The 11,517-nt window shown below is 29.8% G+C and overlaps 1 protein-coding gene across 1 annotated transcript; it reads left to right on the top strand.

The window, feature by feature from the left end:
• Positions 1-7,012: 7,012 nt before the first annotated feature.
• On the top strand, positions 7,013-8,044 carry TRIADDRAFT_55850 (uncharacterized protein; the record flags this gene model as incomplete). Its single annotated transcript, XM_002112092.1, has 1 exon — positions 7,013-8,044. One exon carries the CDS (start codon positions 7,013-7,015, stop codon positions 8,042-8,044), a length of 1,032 nt encoding a protein of 343 aa, XP_002112128.1.
• Positions 8,045-11,517: the final 3,473 nt, after the last annotated feature.

Below are 11,517 nucleotides of genomic sequence, written 5' to 3'. Positions count from 1 at the left end.
TCATACAATCTTTGTGCCCATGTTAGTAAAACTTTAATCAAAAGGTTCAAATGACGTCCTATACCAACTTTTAAATAACCATAACATGTTTTGGTGGTACTAAACAGTCGTATATCACCAATACAAATGTTACGCGGACAAATCATTCCCTCTTACATTATTTCCTATGTTAACTTTATTCTTGCCGGAGTACATTTTGTAAACCTTACTATCTTAGACTAGACTCCAGCAGCTTCTTCAAGAAAATGATTGAGTTCTATTGCAGCAAGGGTTTATCATTTTTTAACATCTTTCGGCTCTTACTATCAAAGTGGAAGCGGAAACTTTCCAACCTATAGTTTCAACCTAGGTATCACATAAACTAATTGATATTTTACAATCTCAGTAATATTTAGCAGAACCATATAAACAAGGCCGGAAATTTAAAGGCAATTGAGAAATAGCAACATTCCCTAACCTTATCCTACACGGATGTAACTAGTAATTTTATATCGAGCACAATAAGTTATCCTTATTGAAAGATAAAATCCTTGATGATAACTGATATGTTTAAGGTGTGCAATTGCTTAATGCTTAGCAAATTCAATTTATAGTAGACTAAGGATACTTTAAAGTAATATCCATTCGTCAGGTATGTTTGCATACAATCGATATTAAAAGCTAACGCTATTCCAAAGTCTTGCCTTTTTTGCCCTTCAAGCTTGATTATTGACGTGTTTTACGACTTATTAAAATCGCCTGCTATTTATCAAAAATGGATAAATGGCGCCAATTTATAACCTTACAACTGACAAGTTATTCTTGAAATAGGTTTGGAGTCTTATAATTATTACATGGTTCATTGCACGATATAAAATAATTTATTTACTTATGCGTACAACTTACTCCATATCATTTTTAATGGTAGTATTAGTATCTTATTTTTGATAATTCTCTGCCATTCAAGTCATCACTTTTATACAATTAATATAATTTAGTAAGAGTGACAACCCATAAATTGGATCTTATCTAGCCTAATAATATTATTTGAAACAAAAGCTATATGTTACAGGATACCATATTTAGCCCAAAACTGGCTTAATCTATTGTTTCTATCCACATCATTCGATAAGATATTTATTTATCAAGTAGAAAAGGATTAATTTAACCTAAATAGACAATTCTATTAAGATAAGATCAGTATCAATTCCATTTGAAAACTAGTGATATAAAGACAAATTTTAGGGTGATCCATTTTGCATGATTTCATTAATCAATGCCTAGCAAAATAGATGATCGTTTTTAAATATGGCTTGATGAAAATCATCTAAAACTATGTATAAAATACAATAATTCGCGTAAAGTAATATATAAATCAATATAGCTATGTCATTTGTAATATGATCGACGAAAATCATCCTTTATGGAGTCTATATTATAGACATGGAAATGCAAGTAATAGGCCGAATTTCTGTGCGATACAATAGAAGATTTCCTTCTAGCATATAAGTGCCTAATTATACTGTAATACCTTTACCAACTACATCAAATTCATTAACAAGTAATTGAGAGACAATTTTTCCTTCTGATTAAAAATAGTAATTACATCAGTGAGGTTTGGTACCAGTTACGGATTTCATGCAGTAGATGAGCAATGACAAAGATCAGCTGAGGTCAATTGGGTGGAGACCATTTCAAATGGACTTAATTTAATTGAGGCTAACAATAAAAGCAATAGTGCCATAGCTACGATTGAATATTCTCAAACTCCAACTGCTTTATTTTTTAAGGCGTAATTGAAATTTTAAACCCTTGCATATCATTAACTTTATCGTTAATTTCTTGATTGGACATTCTGTAGACAATATCTTGATATTCTCGATTTTACTCTCCCTTGAATCATAATGTATTAATGATTAGTTTGGGATGTAAGATTCCAATACAAGATAGATTGAATAATATTTTAAGTTTGCTTGTCTCGAAGAGTGATGCTGGCATCCCCTTATTTTCTGATTAAAGCGATATTGCTAGCGAGGTTTTATCAGTTTTTTCTGCGTTAAAAAGTAAATATTCTTGATATGGCTACTAGAGCCACCAATAACAAAATAATCGTAGCGCTATGTTTCTATTAAAGTTGAAACTAGTTTTTTTAAATATTTATTTATCTTATCAATTCGCGAATGTAGCCATAATTACTGATTTTTAATATTATATAACGAACATCAATGTCCATATAACTACCTTTAATTATAGAAAAATTACTGGCATCTAAATTGTGTTCACTCTGGTTAAATTTATATATGTAAAAATTATAACTATCATTCTCTGGTAGATGATAATATTATTGTGAATTCGTCGATTTCTATAAAAGAAATAGTAATGTTACAATTAAAATTTATTTTATCGCAGTATAGAGTTATACTTGCTCGTACACATGATAATAGCATCTATTTGCTAACTCGCTAAGCCATTTTAGGACTACATCTCTATTCTCAAGCTGACTATTATTCTAGAAAGCAACATTTCTCCGATATGATTATAAATTCAGCTTACTATCCTATCGATAGATTCAATTAAACCGTTTAAAATTGGACAGATAATATATTTAAATTTCCGTGACAATGTATTTATTTTTTGCTGATATCACAGTATCATGATTCGTACTAGTATAAAATATTGTCAGCATTAATTCCACGTCATTTTACTGAACTACACAAAACTGTATCGATATGATTATAAATCTTACTTACCAACTTACGATAGAATTACGCTGTATAGTTAAATAGTCGAAGTCTTTAAAATACAAAAGACGTACCTCACAAACCGATATAATGTGCAGTAAAATTTTACATAAAATACTTTAAAGCTAAACAAATAGGCGCCAATATATCCAACTATTTTATTTCATTCTTTTCAAGCTAACTTTTACCCTAATTGATAAGCTGCAGCTAATACTACAAATCTAATTTAGCAATATACGTTAAAGCATCATATTAAATACTCTAATTTTAACAATAAGTAGCAGAGTTTCAAAATAGTTTTATCTTTTTAATTTCTCTTAAGCTAACCTCTGTCCTATTTAATAAACAAAAGTGATAATATTGCAGATTCAACTAGTCAATATGCAGTAAGGTTTCACGTAAGTACTATAAGCATTAACCAATAAATGTCATATTCTCGAATGGCTTTTCTTTTTATCGTATTAATAACACCTCTATAGGCATCACTGGTATTTCTGACACATGCTAAAATTTAATTTCAAGGCAGCATAATAGTGTTATTTTGTTCGCCACTCAGTAATTTTACTTGTGACTACATTATCGTTGTTGATCATTATAATATCTTTGCCTGGTTGTTATTGAGATGGAGATTTTTTCGAAGAGATAAATTTATTTTATAGGCTAATCATGTATAATCATTCTTTTACTTATTATTAAGTTAGATTTATAGAAGTATTCACATCTTACTAGATCAGTAAGATGATGATAGTGATGATCACCTGCTAATTATAACTGGGTACGTTCAATGCATGTTTAGACTTTAAAAAAATTATGTGGACAAAAGTCGTTTATTTTTTAAGTAATTATGGTTAGCTCGTTATCAATAGTATTTATGCAATAACACTTGATGAAAAATAAAATCCACAGCTGAAGCTTTCATGTTATAGCACATAGACATTTGACATGTGGAAGAATTATTTTTTGTATTTGTTGCTTACTTAATCTCCTTATAAATTATATAATAAGGAAAATTTCAAGTAAACATTTTATTCCATGGCATAAAATAGACATAATATTGGCTGTTTGAATAATAGTTAGAGGCTTTCTTTTCAATAATTTTGTTGTTATTGAGGTGGAAATTAAAGAATACGCTATAAGCAGGATAACTTATTTATTTGAGGATGATAAATGATTGATGATGGGTGGATATTGTAGGTATAGGAACGAGTTGGAATAAAACATAACAAAATAACAAAAAGCATCCATCCTAGGAAGACAATAATCATCATCCAACGTTTTAATGTAATAGATATTAAAATTTTTATTGTAGAACAAATAAAATGATATTGCTGCATTGGATATTTATTAATATTATTGTAGTTGCATAATATGATTATAGTATAATGTTGTTACATTTTAACTTGACAACACCCTATCTATTTTAGTTAGTAGTATCTATTGGTTAATATCAAGTTGTGTATTGTATAATTCTATTGGAATTTGTCAATTACTTTATTTTCTATGTCTACAATCATAAATCCTACTTTTTGTCATCATTTTAAAGCAAGTACCTGTAGGGGGTCACCGTTGTCAAGTGCTTTGCAACTTCCTCGCTCTTAGTCATGCAAATGCTACCTTTTGAGTTTAAAGTATTAAAGGATCAAATCATTCATCGATAGAAAGGATTATGTAGTTTTTCTTGGAGATCATAACTAATAAACTGATTGATGATACTATTTATAAACAAACATCATGACTTCTTCCTTTACTCAAATATTAATGTATTGAAATTATCATCTAATTCTATACATAAATACAATCAATCGTCTATTTCTACCATTATCCCAGACATCGTTTTGATATTCGAACTATTCCTTTCTTATACTCCACTCCTTCCAAGATTAATTACAATCTTCTCATGATACAAGTCTAATCATACATCATCTATACCAGGTTTGCTTAGATAGATCATTTTTTGATATTTACTATTTCGACTCATGAATAAATCCATTTCAATGTACGTCTATACCTTGTAGTTCATCATTTTTACGTATTTGTTATTTTATTTTCATCTTATATTGTACAGAAAAAATGGACTTAGCATAGGGATAAATTGCTAACTGCAAATGATGTTAAATGATAAAGCTGAATTGCAATACACGAAGTAAAGAATTGACAAATTGATTCAACGATCGACAAAGCACGTGCATAAAAACTCGTAATTTTACTTTTTCAGTGATACTAGTTTCTGTTCAGTTAAAGTTATCGATAAACGCTACAATTCCATTACGAAAAACTGTAAAGTTAGGCAAGTTAGTCTAATTCGATAGTATGTAGGCTAGCTTTGTCTTTTAAGTTATAATTCTATTGAATGATTATTGGGCAAATCAGTTAAAAAAATTGCTGTAAGAAAGATATGGTTAGATGTCATTGAATGATTTGTAACATAGGCACGCATCGATTTGAGCAACTTGCATTCGCATTCTCTTCTCCTTACGAAATAGCGCTTAAATAATATTAATTTGTGGATTAAGCATTACTTTTAGAAAAATTGGTTAAAATTTGAATCAAATAATACTTATTTGTAAATTAAACGCATTTGTTTTAGAAAAATTGGTTAAAGTTTTAAGGTTTCTTTACTTGGATATGAGCTTAAGCTGAGTAATAACCATGATTTGATCATCTTTAACGGCAGGTATTATCGTTTCATTTCCTCTACCACAATCAACTTCCTATTGGAATAGTATCGAACAAAATAGCTGTTGTAAGCAAGGTCAATTATCTCGTCTTCGTAAAAAAAGAGTAAAGAAATAAAATCGATCCCATTATCGCTGTGAAAAAAAGAAATAAAACACCCAGTTTAATCAAGTTTGACTTCCCCTTTTCAGAAAAGTAATTACTATATTAGGCAAGGAAGAAAACAGAGATACCATTAAGCTATATTTTATTCCAAGAAGAAAATATTAGCTTACCATTTATCATCTAATTTATTCATGATCTAAGCCTTAATTGTTATTTATATATAATTTAAAGACAAAAAACAGTTGACAGTGTACATCAAACCAAGAGTACATTCTATTCTTGGATATAAATTATCCCTTGCTTTAGAAATAATTAGTTATTCTCTTGTAGGCAATATTTATTGGAAGTTTTGGGAGGACTTTACTAACGTAAAAGTCAAACAGGCATAACAAGCTGTCAGTTTTGAATTCTTTTCTAGTCGAAGATTTACGACCTTGGTCTCTGTGGGGTTAATTGAACATTTCCTTCCAATCAGCTTTTTATTTAATTTAATATCCACTAGTGCAAACTCCCGTCGCTTTGCTGACGGTTTACGATAATGTGCTTATTTAATAGATAGTATTACCATTTGCTAGACCTGTTAAAATAGCACAATTGAACAAATATAGTTACTAAATTAGGTTAACGTGGCACTTTACCAACTTCCATTATCCACTGCACGAAATCATTTCAATTTTGATTGCATTGGACGTTCGTCGACTTGAGAAAAGGAAAATACACCATTTGCTCATATTAATTACAACTCCAAAGGAATAAATAAAAGGTCGATCAATTCCATTGATCCTTTTACAAGAGCGATAACTTCAAGACGTAGAATAGAAGACTGTAAAATATCAACAACTAATACCGAATATAATCGTTCTTGATCAAGACAGAATCTACGTCACTGCTCGAAAATCTTCCAGCCATTTTTATCAAGCTTGCTATAGCTATCAGTTGTCAAAGTCAAGTGCTTGGCCTAGAACTGATTCAAGTTAGATCCTTGCTTCCCATATGTATAAAAAGACTCAAAGAAGGAATAATTACTTCATCGTACTTTCCGTATTCTTCCCTTTCTAGACTAAATTTATTTAAAGACAAAATTAAATAACTGAGTAAGTCAAGAAAATTGTCAAGATTCATTCCGTGAAGAAAGGTGTAATCGATTTTGATATTATTCAATCGGTTGAAACTAGAAGCTAAATAGAATTTTCGGAAACATCTTAACGTTACAGAAGAGATAGTTTTTAAAATCAAATGCTATCTTGTCTATTATACAGTGTATGAATTAAGTTGAGAGGTAAAACAAGATTCAGCGGAAGCCATCTTCATTAAACTAGTTAGCAGACAAGAGTGTAACATTAATACCTTTCTCTATGACCAAGATTGGAATTGTTGCCATTATTCAATCGTCATAAAATAACTTCAAAACCATACTGTTAAGTTTAGAATTTTTCCCATTATCAGCGAGGACTTAGTCACATTTAATCGTTCCTTTAGGTCATTATTATCCATAGTTATCATCAATCAACATGAGCAATATAACAAATAAAACTACACCAACGATCGAGATGTTATTGAGCAATGACCTAGGTCTCATCATATTTATGGAAATACTGGGTTTCATCACTTTAGTAACCAATTCTGTCTTAGCCTATCTTATATTATCACGGCGACGTCTACGTGCAATTAATCATAACAGCATCATTGCTAGCATGTGCTTTGGTTGCATCATCTTTGCTATCTTTTACTGTCTCCTTTTTCCATTTAATATCATTTCCAAGGCATCGGTCAATATTTTTTGCCCTTTATTTGGTCCATTCCGAAATTTTTGCCTAGTTATTCTTAACCTTCATTTATGTCTCGTTGGTATTGAAAAGTATTTATTAATTACCTATCCTTTAACGGTTAAATTAACACGGAAGACTGTCTTAATCATTGTTACCGGAATATGGATAAGTGGATTTACAATATCATTTCTACCTATTTTCACCTATCGCCCCTATAATCCAAAGATTTTTAATGGTTGCGTTCGCATCGCTTATAACCAAATTAACAAAGAGATAGCCTATTTTATCATCTTTCAAATCATCATCTTTGTTGTACCTTTAATGATCATGTTGTATTGCTACGGTTATATTAGCATCCTTGCTTTTCGCCATATTCGAAATATTGATCGCAACTACTATGTATCCAATGAGGTTAATAATGATGTTCGCTTACGTAAGAAAAATATACGTGCAGCCAAGCCCTTTATTGTTATGGTTGGTACTTTTCTACTAACGTGGTTACCAACCATAATATTCAACACGATGGTACTTATCATTCCTTCTACTATTGGACAGAATAATTCCTTTATGCGAAACTTTGTAGCATCGCTAAATACGTTTAACGTTCAGGTTCTACGCAGTATCGCTTTCTCCTATTGTGCTGTTAATCCATTAATCTACGGTTATTTTAATCCTGAAATTAGGAGAGCATTCTATTTGTTTCTCGGCTGTAAAGCAGCTGCTGCCAACATCGCCAATCCAACATCTTACGCATATAGCATAAATCAAGCGTAAAATACAATTAATTAAATAATTAGGGCATCGGACTAATTTTATCTTGTTTGAGGTAGTTAGGGAATAAACTAGCAACAGAATTAGTTAATAAACTATACAATTAATTGAAATAATAACGCCTTTGATAATATGATTTCATAATAGTTCAGGTAGGTAGATGTAAATAAAGATGCTATTAGTTTAAATGATGTTTTTATAATTGACAACTGGGAATCTCAAGGTAGAAGAAGGAAAAAAAATTTCTAAAATGTATTGATCTGGCAATGAGATCGAACAAATGAAAGATTATTGGAGGACTTTTAAAAAGAGTGACTTTCCAACTGAAACGGAAAATAAATATTTGCTCATTCTACCGAATTGAAATTATGGCTATTATACAGTAGCATCTTTCAATAGATAGTTATTTACGCTATAAAGCTGATTAAACTTTATTACCTACTTCTAGCTCTTATCAAGTTGAAGCAGGAAGATTTAAGACATTCCCTTAGTAAACTTATTAATTTGACTGAAAGTTTATATCCTTTTAATCGACCAGACTACTTTAATTGATGGCCTTCTGGAAATCGGCGAAATTCTCTATATAATTATTCCCAAGATCGATCTAATTATTCACTTTCATCACCAAGTCGGACATAATTATTGACCTTCATGTTTCTAATATTCTGGTTTTATAAAGTTAAAAGTAATCAAACTTCCTATATACAGTGTTGTAATCGAATAGGTGAGATAGCAGTTCAATGCAGTCATAATTTGAGCATATTATGATGGAAAGCTATTTTGTTAAGTGGGAATTGTCCATTTCCGTGTAAAATGAAATGAAAAGATATCAAAGAGCTTTACAAGCATTCGCGAATATAAAATTTACTTTTCCTGGAGCAGATAGCGTAGATACGCTCCTGCATACGAACGAGCATACGAATATGTGTTATATGTACACTCAGAGATTGATCCATCAAATTAAGATCGTAGGAAAATTTCTGATAGATTTTCATGTTGTAGTTAGCTTTCATCTATCTTAGTTAGATCGATCGTGATGAAGTAAAAAGATATTTTAGAAGTAAAAGCCAGCCTTCTACTTATTATAGTAAAGAATCTATCTACTTTTTTTATAGACTGAGTATCAACATAATAATTTATGTACCACTATTCCTATGCATCTCTCGAGCAGATTGCTGATATTAATATGATAGAATATTTACGTCACTGCATCAGCTCGTAAAAAAAATAATGAATCATCATCTATATTGAACAATTATTGTAATAAAGAGATCAATTAAATAAGATATTAATCTAATGCTGTCAGTCTTGGCTATATTAACAATATTTACGTTCAAAGATAATTCTCTTCTTCCTATAGAAAGATTTCCCACCTATCGATCTGACTAAAACAAACGTGCAAGTCTTATTTTTATAGCCATAATGAATATATTCTCACTTCGCTGATCATGAATAACACGGATAATTTGATGATCTTATGATCAAGAATTGAATTATTACTTAGGTCAATACATGTTATGATAGCAACGCTTACGAAATATTATTTACCAAACTTACTTTTTCGTAATGTATGCTGTTATTTTATTAGATGATGTAAAATTGATATCATTTGATATTCTATCTCGTTAAAGAAAGCCTTTTGTTCGAAGATGTTTCCATATTCCTCTCATTAGTTATTGCAGTTTCTTTCCTACTCGGATCTATTCTTTACCATTTGCACACAAGGCTTACCTGAATTGTTAATACCTTGTCAACATAAATGATAATTACTCTCAGTTTTCTGTTATTCTAGTGCAATTTTTTAGCTACTTTAAACTTAAACTTATTATAGTAATTTCAAAATTAATAGCAAGTATTACAATAATAATATCTATTAGCTAAATAATGCTATTCTTAAGCATGATTCTTTGGTCCAAATAGTCTTATAGTTTAGCTTTGGATCAGACATGCGCATGTTTTCATTAGTTTTTTCTTTCCATTTTCTATAGACAAATTTGATCTATTATAGTCACCAATAGCTATTTGTTTGTATAGCATTTTTATTTGCAATTGAAATTAATACAAGGATAGTTAGGATATTCTGTTTAGAATTTAAATATATCAATATGCTAACTTATGTGGCTATAATATTGATATTGCTGTTAGCCCTTGGAATAATAATCAAATCGATGATAATTTGTAGGTTTAGAAATACAATTTCTTAATGCTGTACACCAAAATATTAACTAAATCAGTATTAAGCACATAGACAAAAAGAACACTATCATCATTAATTCAAATAAAATAGATATCTAATCTCTATAATGCGGGCTTATGTTAGAAAAATGTTTTTACTTTCATTTCAGGTAGTTTATAACTGGGCATTAACTATAAGTATCTACGGTAGATAGAAATAATAATCCCATATCATTGAATGAAAATAGATGATTATGGATCTCCTAAATAAAATAAGGACACAGTGGAAGAGTTTTCATATCAAGTCAATAAATCAATAACAGAATAATAAGTAAAAGTTGGCACGAAGGATTTAAAAGTATATAAAGAGTAAATAGATTGGAAATTTTTCAGTTAAATACTGTATTTCATTACTAATCATTTAATAAAACTTTATCCTTTAAAATTATCAAATTTCTAAGTAAACCTGAGATCAAAATTTTCTTTAAGTCATATTACTTTTCTAAATACTTATCTTGTATATAATTGAAGCTTTTTTATCGACAAAGAAAAATGCAATTTGCTTATTAAAGGTTATTATAATTGCCCTAATTTGAAACATCCTGCGGTATAAATTATATTAATCGTTTTATCTATAAACTTTCACGGTTAGAATTCAACTGATCTTTATGCTTATATACATGCAATAAATTAGAAGGTGCTAAATTTGATAAACCTTGTTCATTATCAATAATAGCAGGCATTAATAAACAGACATAACCTCTACAGTCATAGATATTGCAAGTGCCAAATGAAAATTATATTTATTTAAATATTTTTAAACTTTGCTGTTGCCTTAACGTTACCAACTTGAAATGACTACAAGTACAGCATAGATGAATAAATACAACGCTTTATAACATTTTATTAAATTGTTTATCCTACAGTATAGAAGCCAAATAGAATCTAACTTCAACCATTCTCAATCTATTAAATCCCAATAATTCATGCTACGACCATCAAAAGAAAACTAGCATAAATTCATTCTACCAGTTGGTGTTACTCAAGTATCGATGTACATCATTGGTCAACAATACGGTCTAAAATAAAACTTTATCTATACTTGCATGAGTTATATTGTAGTACATTTAATTTAGTCACGAGCGTAATTTCTAATTAAGCACAGTTTTGTGAAGTCATAGTAGGAAGCTTAAAAACAAGATGATTATTATGGGTATTTCCAAATTAGCTATTACTTTGTCAAAGGCCAAAATACACCTTAGACATGTGTAATGTAACTTAGTATTGTGATTGTAGACTGT

The sequence above is a fragment of the Trichoplax adhaerens genome, genomic scaffold (assembly GCF_000150275.1).
Source record: "Trichoplax adhaerens TRIADscaffold_4 genomic scaffold, whole genome shotgun sequence".
Lineage (NCBI taxonomy): Eukaryota > Metazoa > Placozoa > Uniplacotomia > Trichoplacea > Trichoplacidae > Trichoplax > Trichoplax adhaerens.
This window is presented reverse-complemented; position numbering and strand designations above follow the sequence as displayed.